Source organism: Artemia franciscana, chromosome 7 (genome assembly GCF_032884065.1).
Source record: "Artemia franciscana chromosome 7, ASM3288406v1, whole genome shotgun sequence".
NCBI classification, from domain to species: Eukaryota; Metazoa; Arthropoda; class Branchiopoda; order Anostraca; family Artemiidae; genus Artemia; species Artemia franciscana.
In genome coordinates this window covers 50,726,446-50,746,576 of record NC_088869.1, presented here as the reverse complement: position 1 = coordinate 50,746,576, position 20,131 = coordinate 50,726,446, and the positions used below count along the sequence as shown (strand labels likewise).

Sequence of the window (20,131 nt, the reverse complement as noted above, 5' to 3'; positions counted from 1 at the left end):
TTGTTCTATTGCCCTTTTTAAGAGTCAAATGTGATTGGTGGGTAAGCAGCCCTCTTCCTAAACCCATTTATTTTCCAAACACACCCAATCAAAATTTTTAGATAGCCAATTTGTTGAGCATGGTTGAAAGGTCCAGTAACTATGTCTCTAGGGATCTTGTGTATGTCATCGCACACAGTTACGTAATTTGCCCATTATGTTTTAATTCTAAATGTTGCTTTAAAACTAAAGTAAAAGCCACTGCGTGTAAGCTGGTTGCAAATAAGACATCTCAGTGAGATCCCAAGGACGACTGCGGTAAGTTAAAAATCTCTGGGCTAATACCATTACTACTTCTGCTTTTCGAATTCCACTAAATCAAAAGGGTGTAAATGCATCCAGGTTGTCGAAAAGCATAGATATGATTTTTGGGAATTTTATAAAGTTTTTTTTTTCGGGTTAACTGGAGGAGGTATAAAAATAAATTAAACAGCACTAGTAGGGTCCAGATTTGTAAAAGAGTGTATGTTATTAAAAATTGTTGAAATTTTTCTATAGCATACAAATAGCAAGCCAAAGTATGGATTCCAAGAGCAAAAAAGAACGAAAAGATTTAAAATACTTTTTTATTTTCCCATGTAAGGACTATGTCAATAAAAACAAACAGAAATTAATTTAAACAAAGTTTTCGACAAAATAAGGTTTTCAAAAAAAGTACACAGAAATTGTTCACAGAAAAAGTACACAGAAAAAAAGAACAAAAATTACAATAAATAACTGATCCAAACTCAAAACAAGCAGAAAGTAACATGAGTAAGGTCCACTTCCCTTGCCTTCTGAGGACCAGAAGATTATATGCACTTCACTTAAAAAAAATGAATGAGAATTGGCATTGCAATACACATATATGGATATTCACTCCTTAAAGTCTTAATAATTTTAGTTTATTAAAGTTAAAAAAATTGAAAATATTTAAAGTTTATATTGTTTTTAGTGAAGTAATAATTGTGTTTAGGTCTTCAGAAGGCAAAGGGACGTGCCCTATTCATGTTAATTTCTGCTCCTTTTGAGTGTGCCTCCATTATTTGTTGTAATTTGTGTTCATTTTAGGTTTCATTTATTTATTATTGATGATGATTTGTTTTAGTTTTACGCTTGGAAGATTATTTGACTTTATTTCGGCTCATTTTTTGTTTAACAGAACTCTTTACTTTTCTTTGAAAAACATATTTTTGCTTCCATAAAAAACTTCTCAAGTGTTTAAGTTAATCAAACAGTCAGTGGTAACGAAATGTAATAAGGAGCGACCCGGCTCAATAGCGGCCAAAACTATAAAAAATGGAGTTTTGATATCAATAGCTACATCAAAAGAATTGCATTTTAATGCTGATTTTAAATATATAAGTTTAATCAAGTTTAGTGTTACCCATCAAAAGTTACGAGCCTGAGAAAATTTGCCTTATTTTAAAAAATAGGGGAAAACAATCCCTAAAAGTCATAGACTCTTAACGAAAATCACACCGTCAGATTCAGCGTATCAGAGAACCCTATTGTAGAAGTTTCAAGCTTCTATCTACAAAAATGTGGAATTTCGTATTTTTTGCCAGAAGACAAATCACGGGTGGGTGTTTATTTTTATTTTTTTATTTTTTTTTCCCAGGGGTCATCGTATCGACCAAGTGGTCCTAGAATGTCGCAAGAGGGCTCATTTTGACTCTTTGCCACAATTCTGCGTTTTAAAACAAATAAAAACTTTAGCGTAAAGAGCAAGGGATTGCGGGGGGGGGACAACCCATTTCATATACGGAGTAATTTCTGTTCGTTTTAAGTTTTGATGTCGCTCCTTACTTTCAGTTAAAAAAAAACTAGTTTTTCTTATGTAATATAAAACAGGATCACATCCCTTTTAAAATTCTTTTAGGATGGCAAAAAAGTGAACAGAACACATTATGAAAAGAATCAAAAATATTTATTTGGAGTACAAAGACTGCCAATATTTATAAACATTGGAAGAATCTTATAGAATTTAATTTAAAAAACGAAATACGTTTAGTATACTGAAGAACGTAAATCGAAAACTCTTCCACAAAAAATCCCCAACTAAAACTACCCCATCCCCCTTCATAGATTCATAGGAGTGCCATAATACTTTTAAAGCTGGTTATTTGCCTCCACTTTGATAATGTTTGCTGTATCAAATGATAAAACGGGTTTTGTTATTCCGATGTCCAATTAAAAAGAAAAAAAATCCAACGGATGCTGGTGAATTATAAAGGGAAAGAAAATGATCCAGACAAAATTAATGGTGTTTTTAGAGCAAAATATAGTTAATACATAAATTTGGCTTTTTGTGGGTATAATTGAAAAAGAAAGGTTATTATTACTTATTTGGAGAGAAAAGAGTATAAGGATTGTAAAAACCAATGAAGATTTTAATAATTGGGCAAATTTTGTCTAAAAGTGCCCATTTTACAACATTTGTCCTTCCCTACCTAAATCACTGCCAACAATTGTTTAACAGACGGAAGCAGGCCTGTTAATTTGAAAATGCTAAAAGCAAACCCAAGCACATATGTATCTTCTCAGTTCTCGTTTAGATTTGGTCTTCAACACCTAGGTTTAAATTCACTGGGATCCGAAACCAGGATAGCAGACCAATTTCTGATTCCAATAATATCTAAAGTAAGGAAAGTCACTGGCTAATTCTGGTACCATAAGTTACCCAATAACAAGAGGGAGTACATTGTAGGCTCTCCCAGCATATAAGAAGCTTCATTTGTTCATTGAAAACCATGTCAATTAAATAATTTTTCAGTTTCAAGAATTTATTTTTATTGGGTTCCAAGGGTTGGCGCCTCTAAAAAGTTTTTCTGCCTTCTGTTTCGCTTAACGACCATGAGACATTTAGAGCAAAATAAATATTTAAATTCTAGGATTTCATGTTTTGTTTCTTAGGGGAAGAAGACGGATGTAGCTCATCGTTACCAGCTTTTTTCTATCTAAATTAGCGACTAAAATTTTCAGCGCATATCAGTTTTTAGCCAAAAACAACCCTGCTGGTACCCTATATACAAACACACTTTCATGCTATCTGCCTTACTTAGTTACTTAGTTGATTTTCCTGAAAACCAGAATTAATAATAGAAATTCCCGATATTAGAAACCTTTAGATTTATAAGGTGAAGAGGTCACAATAAAGAATTTAAAGGAAATGGGAACTTCACAGAGGGAGGGGGATAAAGAGTGATGCGTTGAGTATATCGGGATGGAGGAGGAGTGTGTCACCTGCGCTGACCTTAAGCATCTTTGTGGTGCAGTGTGTTGTTGTTAGTAGTGGCAATAGCAGTATTAGCATCAATGTTAGCAAGCTCCTTACTAGAGAATAGATCCAAAAGGCACAGACTCGGATATTAAAGAACCTACTTTAGTTTTAGCGATCTTCAAGTAAATAATTGTCCAGTATTATTTTATAATTAATGCCGATGCAGCTCTATAGATGGTTTCAAGCGTAATCTAAGAGAAGATGAAATAGAAATTTCATGCTTTTGTCTCTGACAGAGTGTATAAAAGAAATTTAGGTCTGATAGAAGACTCCATGGCAACATCTTCCCCCTGCATGAAACAGTCAGTGGGAAATCCCTCTGAATATGTTGCCATGCAAATGTGTTACATATAAATAATCTTGCTTATCAGTAACACCATATTCTGTCAAGCCAACTATCGCTAAACGCTTGATTACAATTGTCCTGGTACTCCAAAGGAGAGGAAAAGAAAAAAAACGTGTAAATAATGTTGCTTATGAGGATGAAGAGATGATGTTTGGTAACAATAAGATCAACTGAGGGAATAGCTTCACATACCTAAGTAGCATCATCCTATACAGCGCAATAGCACTGCCTAGGTAAAGAGCGTTATGGGCACAATGTGTTATTTATTTATTTCTATTCTCACCAAGGCACTTTGTATACAAGGAGTTGTCATAGAAGCTTCCAGAAGGAGCTCATTCAATTGGAAACTGAATGTTCTAGTGCTCTTTTTAAGATTCAAAAGTGATTGGAGGGCAGCCAATCCCCATTTCACGGGCATTTATTCCTCAAACACACCATATCAAAATTTTGAGACATTCATTATGTTTTGCGTAGTCAATAAGTCCAGAAATTATCTCTCTAGTGATGCCAACCCCCCTCCTCCAAAAGTCCTTGGATAAGTTATGTAATTTGCCCATTGTTTACCTATAGTATTTGCTATTGAGAAAGGTAAGAATGACTGACCTTTAGTTTTAAAACAGACAAAGGACATTTAAGTGAACATTTCAGAGAATATTGAGGGAGTATTGAACTAAATCAAAACACATTCAATACGTTATGTGCATACGGTTTGTCAAAAGTGTGTAACTTAGGAATGACAGAGTGTATTCATTTAGAACTTTCAGAAAATGATGAAGGGGGCTGATCAATTGACCAAAAAGGCACTACTTACACACTACTACTACATCTACAACTACTACTATTACTACTGCCTCTAATACAACTGCTACCTAACTACAACTACTGCTTTTGTTGTGAGTACTACCAAGGCTAAGGATACTGAAGTGAAAATTTGATGAAATGTTGAGGGGAAAGTGAAACTAAATAAAAACATTTTATGTGCATGCAAAGTGTCAAATGGGCGTATCAGAGATATTTTTCTAATGGCTTACTGTATCAATTTGATACTTCCAAACCATCATGAGGGTATGTTTAACAGACCAAAAGGCAACAAGTCCATGTTACTATTGCTATTAGTACTGTTGCTACAACTGGTACTAATACTACTACTACTACTACTACTACTACTACTACTATTACTACTATAATATTATTAAGGCTATGGGTATGAAGGTGAAAATTTTAGATATATTGAGTGGAAATTTCAACTAAATCAAAACTCACTTTGGGCATGCAGATTGTCAGTAGGATGTATGTCAGAAAAGGATCAGGGTACCAAGTTGAAACTTTCAAGGAACGCTTAAAAAGTACGATCAGTTGACCCTAAGACAATACGTGCACGCTACTGCTAAAATACTACCACTGCTACTACTATTATTACTGCTTCAAAAACTATTTTTATTGCAACTAAATTAAGGTTAAGGGTATTAAGATGATGATTTCAGGAAATATCGAGGGGGAAGCTGAACTGAATTAAAACATACTTTGAAAATACAGGTTACAAAAAGGGTATAGTAACAATATCATGCCAACCACTAATTATATTAATTTGAAACTTTTAGGGCTCTATGAGGGGGGTGTTCAACTGACCAATAGACAATTTGTTAATACCACTGCTGCTACTAGTAGTAGTGCTTTTACTGTTATTACTACTACTAGTTCTACAGCCTTTACTGCTAGTACTCCTACTACTAGAATGCTATTACTGTTAATACTTTACTAGTACTACTACTGTGCTTATTGTTACAGCTATAGCTAAGGATAAAAGAGGAAATTTACATGGAATATTGAAGAGGGAAGTTGAACTGAATCACAGCACGCCGTCTGCGCGCAGGTTGTCAAAAGAGTATACCAGAAATACCTTAGGAGGGGCTAGATGTGTAAAGTTGAACCTTACTGGGCTAGTTGTTGGGGGTATTGAACTTGCCAAAGGCAAAATTTGCATCCTACTACTGCTACTAGTACTACCACTGCTGCTGGCTACTGCTACTAAAGCTAGTGTTTGCTATTGCTAGTGGTAATAGTAGTAATTCTACTACTTGTACTATTTTACTGGTACTACTACTAAATGATATTAAGGTGAAAATTCTGAAGATTTCTGAAACAGTATTTAAGTAAATCAAAATACATTATGTGCTTACAGTTTGTCAAGAAGACTTATCAGGAATACCTCAGGAATGGTTTATGATATTGAACTGAAACTTTCAGCGTATGCTGAGGTGGATGTTGAAAATAATTCAAGGTGCTATGTGCAAACTTCTGCCTATATGACTACTAATACTACAACTATTGCTACTACTGAAGCTAAAGGTATTAAAATGAACCTTTCAAGGAACTTTTAAGTGGATGTTGAACTAAACCAAACCAACTATGAGCATGTAGATTGTCAAAAGGGTGTAACAACAATATATGAGGAATGGCTTACATTATTAAGTTGGAACTTTCTGGGTATACAGTAGTGAACTAAACAAGAGACATTATATGCGTACGAGTTTACTAATACTCGTACTAACACAATTGCTGTTACTAATAAGGCTAAGCATATTAAGGAGAAATATTTAGAGAACGCTTATCGGTAGTTTAAATTAAACAAGAAAAACTATGTGCATGCAGTTTTTTAAGGGATATGTAATTAATATCATAGACAGCGCAGCGCTACCAAATAATCTTTAAACAGCCTCATTCGAATGGAAATTAAAAGTTTTAGATCACTGTTTAAGAGTCAAAAGTGAATGGAGGGCAAGTAGCGCCCCTCCCAAGCTTATTAATTCTCCAAACATGTCAAATTGTCATTTTGTTCAGCATAGTTGAAAAGTCCAGTAACTATGTCTCTGGGGATGTTACGGGTGTCAACCCCAGAGAGCCCTCAGAGTAAGGGCTGTAAGTTATACAATTTCCCCAGTGTTTATATATAGTATTTTTATTGGTAAAGACGGCATGTTTGACCTTTGGTATTCAAAGAGACCAAGTTCATCCAAGCTTTCAGAAAATGTTGAGGAGAGTGCTAAACTAAATCAAAACATTTATATGCATGCAAGTTGTCAAAAGGGGTAAATCTAAGAATGACTTTGGGTATTAATTTGGAACTTTAAATGGATGATTAGGGGTGTGATCAATTGATCAAGGGCATGTTGAGAGGGATGTTGAACTAATCAAATGGCACTGTGTGTTTAAGTTACCACTTTTGCTAATATTATAACTGCTATGACTACGACTTCTACTGAGATTAAGAATATTAGGATGAACTTTCAGAAAACATTAAGGGAGTGTTGAAGTAAATCAAAACCACACTGTGTGTATTCAGGTTGTCAGAAAGATGTCTGTACAATTTTTTAGGAATCATTTAGAGTATTAAAAAGAAACTTTCATTTTAACCTTTGTGTTGAGAGGGACGTTCAACTAGCCAAAAGGCACTCCGTGCATATTGCTACTACTACTACTGATGCAACTAGAACTACCCTTACAACAACTTCTCCTACTAGTGAGGCTAAGGACAGGAAGCTAAAACTTTCAGGGAATGTTCAAAAGTATGTTGAACTAGGTCAAATACAGAATGTGCATACTACTACGACAACTAATACTACTGCTGCTAAAATTACTGCTACAGCTTTTATTATTACTACGACTGCTAACGCTACAACTACTGCTATGACAAGTACTACTAGTACTATTGAAGCTAAGGTGTTACCGTGAAACTTTTAGGGGATGATGAACAGTATAGTGAATTATATTGAAACACGCTATGTGGATGCAGGTAATTAAAAGTCGGTAACAGCTACATCTCAGAAACTAGGACTGACCCTATTAGTTCTACTAGGGTATAGGGTATATGGTGTACCCTATACCCTAGAATAGAGTATATAATAAAAACTTCAACTGAAAGTATATATTGCTTTAATGCTAAATCAAAAGACGCTATGTATACGCTGGTTGCCAATAAGACGTCCCAGCAATATCTCAAGAACAACTGATGGTATTAAGTTGTAACTTTCAGGGCTACTATTATTACTATTTCTGTGTAACTATTGAACTAAGTTAAAAAAAAGTGTAAGTGCATCCAGGTTGTCAAAACGGCAGAGGTATTATGTTTAGGGAATGGTGTTAAGTTTTACTTTTCAAGAAAACTTGAAGAGGTGTAAAACTAAACTAAACAGCACAATGTATGTCTATATTCCAAAAACGGCGTATGTTATTAAAAATTGTTTAAAAATTAACTCCAACATATTAATAGTATGCCAAACTTTAAAATCTTATAGATCCAAAACCGAGAAGATTGAAAATATTCTTTTCTTTTCCGATGAAATTAACTAATTCAATAAAAATCGAACAGATATTAATTTAAGCAACTTATTCCACAAAATTAATTTTTTAAAGAAAAGGAAAGAATCATATTAAACCAAAAATAGGCAGAAATAAAATAGAATAATTTTCCAAGAATAATTTTCACTACCACAAATCATCATCAATAATTAAAAAAACACCAAAACGGGCAGACATTTCAATAAATAACCGATTCAAACTCAAAACGAGCAAGAACTAAGATGAGTAGGGCTGACACCCCATTGCCTTCTGAAGACCAGAATTGAATTTCGACTTTACTGAATGATAGTTCTTAAGCCGAACAGACCGGCCCTGACAAAGAAAAAAAAAAAAGAGAAAACTCAATGAAGAAAACAGACAAGAAGAGATTTCAGCCAGTAGCAAAAAGTTTTTCGCTACTGACCAAAATCTTGTTTTGTCCATTTTCTTCATTGATTCTTTGTTGCTTTGCCACTTTACTGAAAACAAAATACATTTTAAGTGTTTTCATTTTTTTAAATTTAATAAATACAAAATTATTAAGACTTTAAGAAATGAATATCAGTATGTGAATATGAAGTAGCCTTGGCTATGAAGCTTCAAGAAGCTTGGATATTCAGCTTGAAATAAGGATTGTTTTCAGTAAAGTAAAAATTATGTTCTGACCTTAAGAAGGCATGGGGGCCTCAGCCTACTCATCTTAGTTTCTACTCGATTTGAGATTTACTCGGTTACTTATTGTAATATCTATTTATTTTTGGTGTCATTTATTTATTGATGGTGATTTGTGATTGTTTTATGCTTGCAAAATTATTTGACTTTATTTCTACTTATTATTGGTTTAATATAGCTCTTTACTTCTCATTGAAAAACTTGTTTCTTGAAAAATCTTTTTGAATTAATATTATCATAGGTACAGTAAAGATGTAAAAATAATTGTAAAAATAGTGAAACTTCTCTTTTTTAGTTGAAAAAAAACTTTCTTTTGAAAAGTTGAATCGTCCATAATCTGCTATATCAGCTAAGTCAATGGGTTTTGTTCAACCATTGGATATGCTCATTCTATTGTGCCTTCACCCCTCCCTTTAATCCTTCTTCTTGTGGTTCCAAACGTCAATAAAAATTCTACATCTTAGCTTCAAGTTGAGTCTCCGTTCCTATGACAGAGCTGTTACTACTGGTACTATTTTTCTTATAATTTTTATTTTACGTCATGCTAAATGTTACTTTTCCCTCAACATCATTTTGGATTTGAGACTGGGGCTTGATACATCGCAAACTCCGTGCCCTGTTTTCATTAGGTATTTTATGAACAGCACTCAAAATGAATTTGTCATATGAAAATCCCTTCTATTATGTTTTGTTGGAAAAAGAAATGTTGGAAGTAGGTTTTCTTTGCATTTTCATTAGTTGTTTAACTGTCCGCTATGTCTATAAAACGCTTAATAAAAAACAGGGCTTTTGGTTTCGCTACCTATGGCTGTCTTTAGGATGATTTCTTTCGTATAATATTATAACTACACAGATATTATGGCAGCGACATCCTATTAAAACATACCTTCAGTAGGGCGCAAAGTTTTAAAATAGAGAGTTTGTACACACTATGTTCACAGTTTTACAGTTACTTCTGACTGAAAAGCACCAACAAATGCAGTCGTAGGCAGTTTTCTCAAATTCATGAACATAAGGAATGCATTTACGTTAGAATGGGATAAGTTTCTACTAAAGCGGATTGTATATCGAAGTCAAATTTTATTATTTATCTTGATGAATTTTGAAAAGTTAATCAAATTCAATTGATTTGGGCACTTTCGGGAAAATATATTTTGGAAATTTGAGTTTTTTTGGGGGGAGGGGGAGAGGGCAAAAGCCTTATGTGTCAAACTATTTAGCAACACGAGAAATTTTACCCGTTTCCAGGCCCCCTAATCCCCCCACAAGAATGTTTTGATATGTTTGGTCCAGAGAATGATCTCTAACATTTAGAGCCAATCCCAAGCCCACCGTCAACGTACGTTTTTATATGTTTTATATTTTGTTTATACGTACGTTTTATGCTAAGTTTTATTATACAATTTCCTGGCAAGATGAATATTCCGTTTTTCAGAGGATTATGCTTAAAATTAACGAGGAAGAGATCAAACTAAGCAAGTTTTATGCTTTATTTTAGCTCTTATTTAATAACAAAGCATATCCGTAAATGCATCTCCGTAAAAGTATATCCCTTTAGTTCCGTAAATGATAATCCATTTTGTGTATTTAATATTTTGGACAGGATAGGAGGATTTTGGTACCACAAATGTTAGTAAAAATTGACATTTAGTTCGAGCTCCACGTTCTGAAGCTGTTGAATTTGGTTTTTAGCCTTACAGGAAGAACTGAAAGTGTTTGCGGCTAAATATAATTTTGTCTAAGGGCTCAGAGAATAAAATTTTGCGTAAGTGCGTTTCTAGAAATCCTAAACAAAATGGACAAATTTTTAGTTCTCGACTGTTATCCATGTCTAAAATGTTTAGAATTTCTTATCGTGTAGGAGTTCTGAAAACAGTATATAGGGTTTTCGAATAGACAAGTTTAAACTTGAAATTTTATTTAGATTGAACCTTTTCTTTTGGCTTCCCCCTCAGTTATAAGGGACTAAAAAAATTTTCTTTTCTTTATCAATCTTGGGATACATCTTGCAAGAAGAACTGCGCTTTTACTGGGAAACGTAAATTTCCCAGTAAAATTTTTTTACTGTGAACTGCGTAATGGGAAATGTAAAGGAAATTTTCTTATGAAAATGTTTTCCCAAACTTTATCTTTACTTTAGTAAGCTGCAGAAGCAACGGTGATCATAATCTGGAAGTTAAAAGAACCGTGATTCCACTTGGATAATAACCATCTTTTTATTCAGAATTCTATTACGACTGAGAAAGGTAATAACTAACATTTTATTTTATTTTACACATATCATGGAATCATTGGTAATTTTCTATTTCATATTAATAATATGCTAACTATCTTACCAAAAAACGAACACAATATCTAACTCTTTTTTCCGAATTTTTAAATTCCACCTCATCTCCTCTTAGTGACAACAAAATTTACTGTCAAGTGCACCTAATTTAACTTTAGATGTCACCTACTCAATGACTAACTCTTTCAGATCTGTAGAATAGCTCGTCTGATTTGACTCTATCCAGAAATGGCAATGGATTAATCCTTATGGGGGTGGGCTGCAAGGATATTATAAGGGAGAACGGTTAAAAATGGAAAAATTGTATTTTAAATATATAATTTTTTAGTGTTTTTGGGAGACTTTTAGACTAACTGGGAGGGGAGGGTTTAAAATCTCTCCCGAAGCTAAAGATACTACTTTACTCTGTTGGACTACCACCGCAACAATGATGGAAGAAACTAGAAATTAAAAAAAACTAGAATTATATTGCAGTGGGCAACATTAGAAAACAAGATTGTGGAAAACAATAGAATTTTGTGATACACAAATTTAATCATATTTTTCTACCTTACAATTTTTTGTTTGTTTTTTTTTGCCAGAAAAGCCAAAGATTTTCTCAGAGATTACAATTGGGATTGGTAGCAAAGCGTCAACCCTAGTAGCTAAATCATTTAACTTTAAAAAACTCTATAAGGTGTGCCTGACTATAGATCTGGTATTACCAAACACCAATGGTATTTGAAGAAAGTATCCATTCGCCCTTCCTGGCATATCTTCTCTCCCCCCCTGCCCCCTAAACAATACAATTTTCTCAGTAATTTTCTTTGTTTTTCATATAACCAACATATATTTCTTAGACAAAACTCTAAAAGGAAGTTTCGAAAAAGGAAACACAAGAACTTTCAGACGTTATTATGCTTTCATTTCTATTTATTCGTATATGTAATATCTTTTTGTGTTTAAAGTGTATCATATATTTCATTTTCAGCATACAATTTTCCCCACTTTTCTGGCTGATACATGTGTAATGGTGTAATTCGACTTTTAAAACACTTTTACATTTTTGTAGCTTTTCATTAAAATAGTTTGATACTACAAAAAATAATTACTGCTAATTGTAACCTGTCAGCTAGTAGGGACTAAATAACATTACAATAAATTGTTCAAACTTAAACTTTATATTCGATTTAGGGTTTTTTTCTAAGAGGTTTGCTAGCCTAGGTAATTAATTTGTCCAAGCAGTTATGGTGTCTTACCAAATACCACTGGTATTCAAAAAGAGGGTCTGTTGGGTCTTCAATGTCTTTTGGCAGATCAACTAGATTTTCGACAGCCAATGGTTGGTAGCCTCGTTTTACTCTTCTGAATCCAGGCTGTTGAACTACATGTTTTACCTTGAAAATGAATACTTGATTATTACGAAATTGGATTTTATGGATACAATCGCTAACTTTTTCCGATTCAGCCTCATTACGTCATAAACATAGCCATACAAAGTTAGCAGAGGGTTCATTTGGCACCAGTCTGAAGTACTAGTCCATGGCCCATCGGCCTGGCCATCACCCTATGCACAGTGTTGCCAAATTTTTAAGGAAACATCCTTCGCTGATCCCCAATCTATCTAAGTGCTTAAAGTGTTACCGTATTTTGTCTCATATCAAACAGTTCGTGGTAACGTACTGTAGTAAGGAGCGACCCGGCTCAATAGTAACCAAAACTCTAAAAATGGAATGTTTGGAATTGGCTCTTTACGCTAAAGTTTTTTACTGTTTTAAAAAGTAGAATTAAGAGAAAGAGTCAGACTTTAGCGTAAAGAGCGAGGTGTTGATGAGGAATCAGCCCTTTCATATACGAAGTAATTTCTGTTCGTTTTTAGTTTTAATGTCGCTCCTTACTTCCCGTTAAAAAAATTGTTTTTTTTTTTATTTAATTTTAACCTAAAGAACTATTAAAATACTTTATAACAATTTTCTCAGAGCAAAGGATTAAACCATATCTGCTTGACTAGCAGCTCATTCAAAAGCCCTTTTTTCTCTGATGCATAATATATACGTCTTACCGTGTTTAAAAGTCTTGAATTAATTTTAGTTCCCAAATGATTTTTTTCTAACAAGTTCAAAATTCATCCTATCGTAAAATTCAATATGCTCCGCACTGTTACAGCTTTCTTATTTAACAAAAACGTTTTTTTTATCACCCTGGGCTTAAAATTCCATCTTTAAGGTCAAAGAATGAGAAGATGGTTTCTATTCATTTCAAAATGGAAAGGGCTATCATCAGACAGATGAGACATTTCTAATAAGCTGTCACTTGCCCAAGCTGGAGCACCATCAGGCACCAGCATGAAGTAATAGTCCATAGCCCATCGTCCTGGCCATCATCCTATGTACAGTGTTGCCAAATATTGAAGGAAACATCCTTCGCCGATCCTCAGTCTATCTAAGTGATTAAAGTGTTACCGTCTTTTGTCTCCTTTAACCTAAAGAACTATTGGAAATACTTTATCACAATTTGCTCAGAGCAAAGGAGATTGTAAGGGGTAAAAACTATTTTTTGGGACTAAACCATATCTGCTTGACTAGTAAGCTCATTTAAAAGCCTTTTTTTCCCTGATTCACAATATATATATCCATGCTTAAAAGTTAACAAATAAAGTTTTTCTGACAAATTCAAAATTCTTGTATTAGAAATAAGAGGGCGATGGCCTTGCTTTGGCTTATTATGCCCTCTACAGTGTTTTTATTAATTGAAAAATAATAGCTCTTTACTTATCATAAAATTCAATATGTTCTCCATTGTTACAACTCTTTGTGACTTTCTTATTTAACAAAAACATTCTTTCATCGCCCGTGACTTAAAATTCTGTCAATGTAAAGGGTCAGAAGCTATTTTTTGGGACAAAACCATATATGCTTAACTAGAAGCTATTTTGAAAGCCTTTTTTTCTCTGATTCATAATATATACGCCTTACAGTGTTTAAAAGTCTTGAATTTATTTTAGTTCCCAAATGAAGTTTTTCTGACAAAATCAAAATTCTTGTATCAAACAGTTCGTGGTAACGAACTGTAATAAGGAGCGATCCGGCTCAATAGTAAGCGAAACTCTAAAAAACGGAATTTTGATGCTAAAGATATATTAAAAGAATTGGATTTTTATGCTGATTTTAAATATAAAAGTTTCATCAAATTTAGTCTTTATCATCAAAAGTTACGAGCCTGAAAAAATTTGCTTCGTTTTGAAAAATAGGGGGAAACATCCCCCTAAAAGTCATAGAATCTTAACGAAAATCACGCCATCATATTCAGCGTATCAGAGAACCCTATGGAAAAAAAATTCAAGCTCCTATCTACGAAAATGTGGAATTTCGTTTTTTTGCCAGAAGACAGATTACGAGTGCGTGTTTATTAGTTTTTTTAGTTTTCTTTTTTTCCCAGGGGTCATCGTATCGACCAAGTGCTCCTAGAATGTCGCAAGAGGGCTCATCCCAGCATATCCCAGCATTATTTAAAAAACGATCAGAAATTAAATTAAGAAAATATTAAGTTTTTTCAACTGAAAGTAAAGAGTAAGGTTAAAGATTTAAATGAACAAAAACTATTGCGCATATAAAGGAGTTCGTCCACTCTTCAATACCTCGCTCTTTACGCTAGAGTTCAAATTTTGTAAAGTAATGGTTGATATAAGCAATAGTTTGTTTTTACTATTTTCCGGCCAATCTTAGCATTTAATTTTATCTTAAGCAGCTTTATAACTATGATTTTTATGTGACAATAAACCAAAGATATTGTATGTGTTCGGCTTGTGATTTTTATTAAATAATAAAAAAAACAAGTTTTTTCCAACTGAAAGTAAGGAATAACATTGAAACTTAAAACGAAAATAAATTATTATGTATATCAAACAGTTCGTGGTAACGAACTGTTTGATAAGGAGCGACCCGGCTCAATAGTAAACAAAACTTTATAAAACAGAATTTTGATACCAATATATATATCAAAAGAATTGGATTTTTATGCTGATGTTAAATATATAAGTTTCATCAAATTTAGTCTTACTCATCAAAAGTTACGAGCCTGAGAAAATTTGCCTTGTTTTGGAAAATAGGGGAAAACACACCCTAAAATCATATGATCTTAACGAAAATCACACCATCACATTCAGCATATCAGAGAACCCTATAGAAAAAAAATTCAAGCTCCTATCTACAAAATGTGGAATTTCGTATTTTTTGCCAGAAGACAGATCACGGGTGCGTGTTTATTAGTTTTTTTGTTTTCTTTTTTTTTTCCCAGGGGTCATCGTATCGACCAGGAAACCCTAGAATGATAGGGCTCATTCTAACGGAAATAAAAGCTTCTAGTGCCCTTTTCAAGCGACCAAGAAAATTGGAGGGCATCTAGGCCCCCTCCCACGCTCATTTTTTTCCAAAGTCGCCGTATCAAAATTTTGAGATAGCCATTTTGTTCCGCATAGTCAAAAACCATAATAACTATGTCTTTGGGGATGACTTCCTTCCCCACAGTCCCTGGGGGAGGGGTTGCAAGTTACAAACTTTGACGAGTGTTTACATACAGTAATGGTTATTGGGACAGCCGGACACAATTCACGACCGGGACACAAGGAATATAAATGACGGCCGGGACACAGGGATTGTTCGAATAGAAATTAAAGACCGGGACACAAATGACGACTGGGACACCGGGACACAGGGAATATAAATGACGACCGGGACACTCAAAGAGAAATTACAAACTGGGATACCGGGACACAAATGACGACCGGGACAGGGAATATAAATGACGACCGGGACACAGGGACACATTATTAGAATAATGAGGTATAGATCTGAATACGGATTGTTTTTCCCATGGACAATTATATGTTGCATGTTCAAGAGTCAGTAAACCTGACAATCTATTTATATGCACAGACAATGGGACAGCGAAGAATGTTGTATATTCGCATGTTTTACGTAGTTAAAAACATATATATATATATATATATATATATATATATATATATATATATATATATATATATATATATATATATATATATATATATATATATATATATATATATATTATATATATGCGTTTTTAACTACGTAAAACATGCGAATATACAACATTCTTCGCTGTCCCATTGTCTGTGCATATAAATAGATTGTCAGGTTTACTGACTCTTGAACATGCAACATATAATTGTCCATGGGAAAAACAATCCGTATTCAGATCTATACCTCATTATTCTAATAATTTATCCCTGTGTCCCGGTCGTCATTTATATTCCCTGTGTCCCGGTCGTCATTTGTGTCCCGGTATCCCAGTTTGTAATTTCTCTTTGAGTGTCCCGGTCGTCATTTATATTCCCTGTGTCCCGGTGTCCCGGTCGTCATTTGTGTCCCGGTCTTTAATTTCTATTCGAACAATCCCTGTGTCCCGGTCGTCATTTATATATCCCGCCTGTGCCCCCGGCGTCCCCGTTGTAGTTGTGTCCCTATGTCCCTGTCGTCATTTATATTCCCTGTGTCCCGGTCGTGAATTGTGTCCGGGTGTCCCAGTCTGTAATTTCTCTTTGAGGTTCCCGGTCATCATTTATATTCCCTGTGTCCCGGTCGTCATTCGTGTCCCGGTGTCCCGGTATGTAATTTCATCAGTTGACAAACATGACGTCAGTCGACAAACAACTTCATGACGCATACAACTCAATCCTTATAATGACGTCAGTCGACACACAAACATGACGTCACTCGACACATACACACACACACACAGACAACTTATTTATATATATATACTAGCTGTTGGGGTGGCGCTTCGCGCCCCCCAAGCCTCCCCGCGCGCGTAAGTCGTTACGCGCCATATTAGTTACGCGCCATTGTAGTTGTGTCCCTGTGTCCCACCTGTGAATAGAGATAGATATAAATATATCTTTTTAACTACGTAAAACATGCGAATATACAACATTCTTCGCTGTCCCATTGTCTGTGCATATAAATAGATTGTCAGGTTTACTGACTCTTGAACATGCAACATATAATTGTCCATGGGAAAAACAATCCGTATTCAGATCTATACCTCATTATTCTAATGATTTATATTCCCTTAGTCGTCATTTATATTCCCTGTGACCCGGTCGTTATTTGTGTCCCGGTGTCCCAGTCTGTAATTTTTCTTTGAGTGTCCTGGTCGTCATTTATATTCCCTGTGTCCCGGTGTCCCGGTCGTCATTTGTGTCCCGGTGTCCCGGTCTGTAATTTCTATTCGAACAATCCCTGTGTCCCGGTCGTCATTTATATATCCCGCCTGTGCCCACGGCGTCCCCGTTGTAGTTGTGTCCCTGTATCCCGGTCGTCATTTATATTCCCTGTGTCCCGGTCGTGATTTGTGTCCGGCTGTCCCAGTCTGTAATTTCTCTTTGAGGTTCCCGGTCGTCACTTATATTCCCTCTGTCTCGATCGTCATTTGTGTCCCGGTCTGTAATTTCTCTTTGAGTGTTTTTTCTTTTTAGTTTTTTTTTAGTTTTTTACCTTTTTTCTTTTTTCAGTTTTCTTTTTCTTCTTTATTTTTCAGCGTCACTATGAAGTACATATCGACGAACCTTTGTTTTTTTAACTTAAATCTGGTAGGCATTGATGACCTTATCCAAGTCAAAATCCTAAACCCAATCATCATCGCTATCATTTTCAGTTTTGATATGTTTTGACTCTCGCTGTCCAGGTGGATTTTCATCTAACTGCGCGGTTTTGCGTTCTTTAGCCGCAAGCCTGTTTTCTTGCTGTTCTTGTGATTCCTCGGAACGCTTTCTTTTCTTACTTTCTCTATCAGCAGCAAGTTTTTTGGCATAAACTCTTTGAGCAGCTTCCTCGGCTGTTGCCATTGTAGGTTCTTCAGTCATTTTACAATTAAACATTTTTCCGTGAACAAATGTCTTAAATACCGTTAATGACGTCACCGTCAAAGCAAAAATGACGACAACTAATTTCATGACGTCAGTCAACACAGAAACATGACGTCACCTGATCCACAGACAGACACACAGACAGACAACTTATTTTTATATATATAGATAGATAGATATATACATAGATAAAAGTTTGTTACGCAAGTTAATTCTTAAGTTACGTATATTTTTTACTAATAAAAACGTTCGTTAAAAATTAAAAGTCCTAGTTGTCTTTTTAAGTAACCGAAAAATTGGAGGGCAACAGGGCTCTTTTCCCACCCCTTATATCTCAAAATCGTCTGATCAAAACTAAGAAAAAGCTATGTAGCCAAAAAAAGAATTAATATGCAAATTTCATTTTGATAATTTATGCGTTTGATTTTGGCGGAGAGCCAAAATCAAACATGCATTAATTCAAAAATGTTTATGAAATGGGTTGTCCCCTCCGCAATCCCTCGCTCTTTACGCTAAACTTTGACTCTTTGCCACAGTTCTACTTTTTAAAACAATTAAAAACTTTAGCGTAAAGAGCGAGGGTTTGCGGAGGAAACAACCCATTTCATATACAGAGTAATTTCTGTTCGTTTTAAGTTTTAATGTCGCTCCTTACTTTCAGTTAGAAAAACTATTTTTTTATTTAATTACAAAAAATAGGGGATCTCCTTGCTTTGGCTTATTATAACATCTACTGTCTTTTTATTAATCGATAAATAATAGCCTTGGATTTATTATTAAATTCAATATGTTCTCTATTGTTACAGCTCTTTGTGGCTTTCTTATTTAACAAAAATATTTTTTTTTCTTCGCCCTGAACATAAAATTCCATCTTTAAGGTCAAAGAATGATAACATGGTTCCTATTCATTCCACTTAATAAAAACACTGTAGAGGGAATAAAAACCACTAATATTGAAATTTCGATGCTTTGAGTTTCGGTTACTATTGAGCTGTATCACTCTTTACATGCAGTTCGTTACCAATAAGTGTTTGAAATTTCACTTGTTTAAACAGAACAGCGTCTCTATACTCGTGTTAGTTGTGACACTTCCGTTTCAAAATATTTTAACTGACTATTAGAAGGGCATACCTATGGGGTTACGGCCATGAGTGGGGTTTGTGACAGGGACAGCAACTGACGAAAAATATAGGAGGGGGAACAAAATATATTTTTCAAAATCTATAGTGAGAAAATTCTATTTTTTTATCCTTTTTGGGAGAAAGTGCAAAAAAAGGTGTTTTTCAGTGCAAAATAAAAAAAAAACTGTATTTTCAAAATCTATTTGGAGAGGGGGAGGGTGTTTAACAAATTACATGCTTTCATTGCTGCTTTGGATTGGCATTAACTATGTCAAATATTTTTTAGCTAAACATTGGTTAGTATTTGTTCCACCGTGGAAGAGGTGTCTTTTGACGGAGGGACACCTTGAGAAATACGACTGGACAGGTTTTGTATTGATAATTAATTTCATGTCTCTTCCAATTCTTTTCCTGTTCAGTTTTTAACTGCTCAAACCTTAGGATTAGTTGATATGATAAATACTGTTTTATTTTATTTTATTTTTTTAAGTTTAGGAAGCACATAAATAAAGCTTATATGCTTGTATTTTAAAAACTATTGCACCACTGAGAGATGAGGAGGTACAGTAGTAGAGGAGGAGGTAGATGAGGAGGTAAAATTAAAAAGAAATAATAAAAATAATCCAAGTATCGATGGTCTCGTTCGAAACGTCATCATCAACACCAGTATAAAAGCTATACTAGTGCTTAAATTACAATTTAGTCCACCCGTTTGGTACCTAAAAGAGGGCTTTCGAATGGAATGAATAATTGTCATGGTTTGTTTATTGAGTTGATCTTTGAATCATCCGTGCCAACTTTGGCTGATGCTAATCTTGATAGATCAGGAATCAGGTTGCTGGTCAACTTCTTGAAACACAGTATGTTTCATAAAGTAAAATAAAGGAAGAAAAGACAGTTCTTTACACATGTATTGAAGAAAGAATATCCAATTTCTTTAAAATTTTACTATTGTTAAAGAGAACTAACTTCCTAAATTGAAGACATAACTACAAGAGAATAGGCATTAATTACAAGTGAACAGTGAAAAACAGAGATAATATTTCAGTGAAAGATCTCACGCTTCGAGACAGTAATGTGTGATTAAAGATAATTTATGACAAACCAAGGAAAACTGTGGAAACTTAACACCAAACATTGTCCTACGTCCCAACATTTCTTTTTGTTAATTGATAGAAAC

At 34.4% G+C, this 20,131-nt stretch overlaps 1 protein-coding gene across 1 annotated transcript in view; it reads right to left on the bottom strand.

Annotated features, from left to right (window-relative positions):
- LOC136029425 (neuroendocrine convertase 2-like) overlaps positions 1-20,131 on the bottom strand; it is a 157,397-nt gene that overhangs the window by 93,458 nt on the left and 43,808 nt on the right. The window contains exon 3 of the mRNA XM_065707806.1: positions 12,183-12,320. Within this exon, the coding sequence (XP_065563878.1) occupies positions 12,183-12,320 (138 nt within the window). The remainder of the gene's footprint in view (positions 1-12,182; positions 12,321-20,131) is intronic.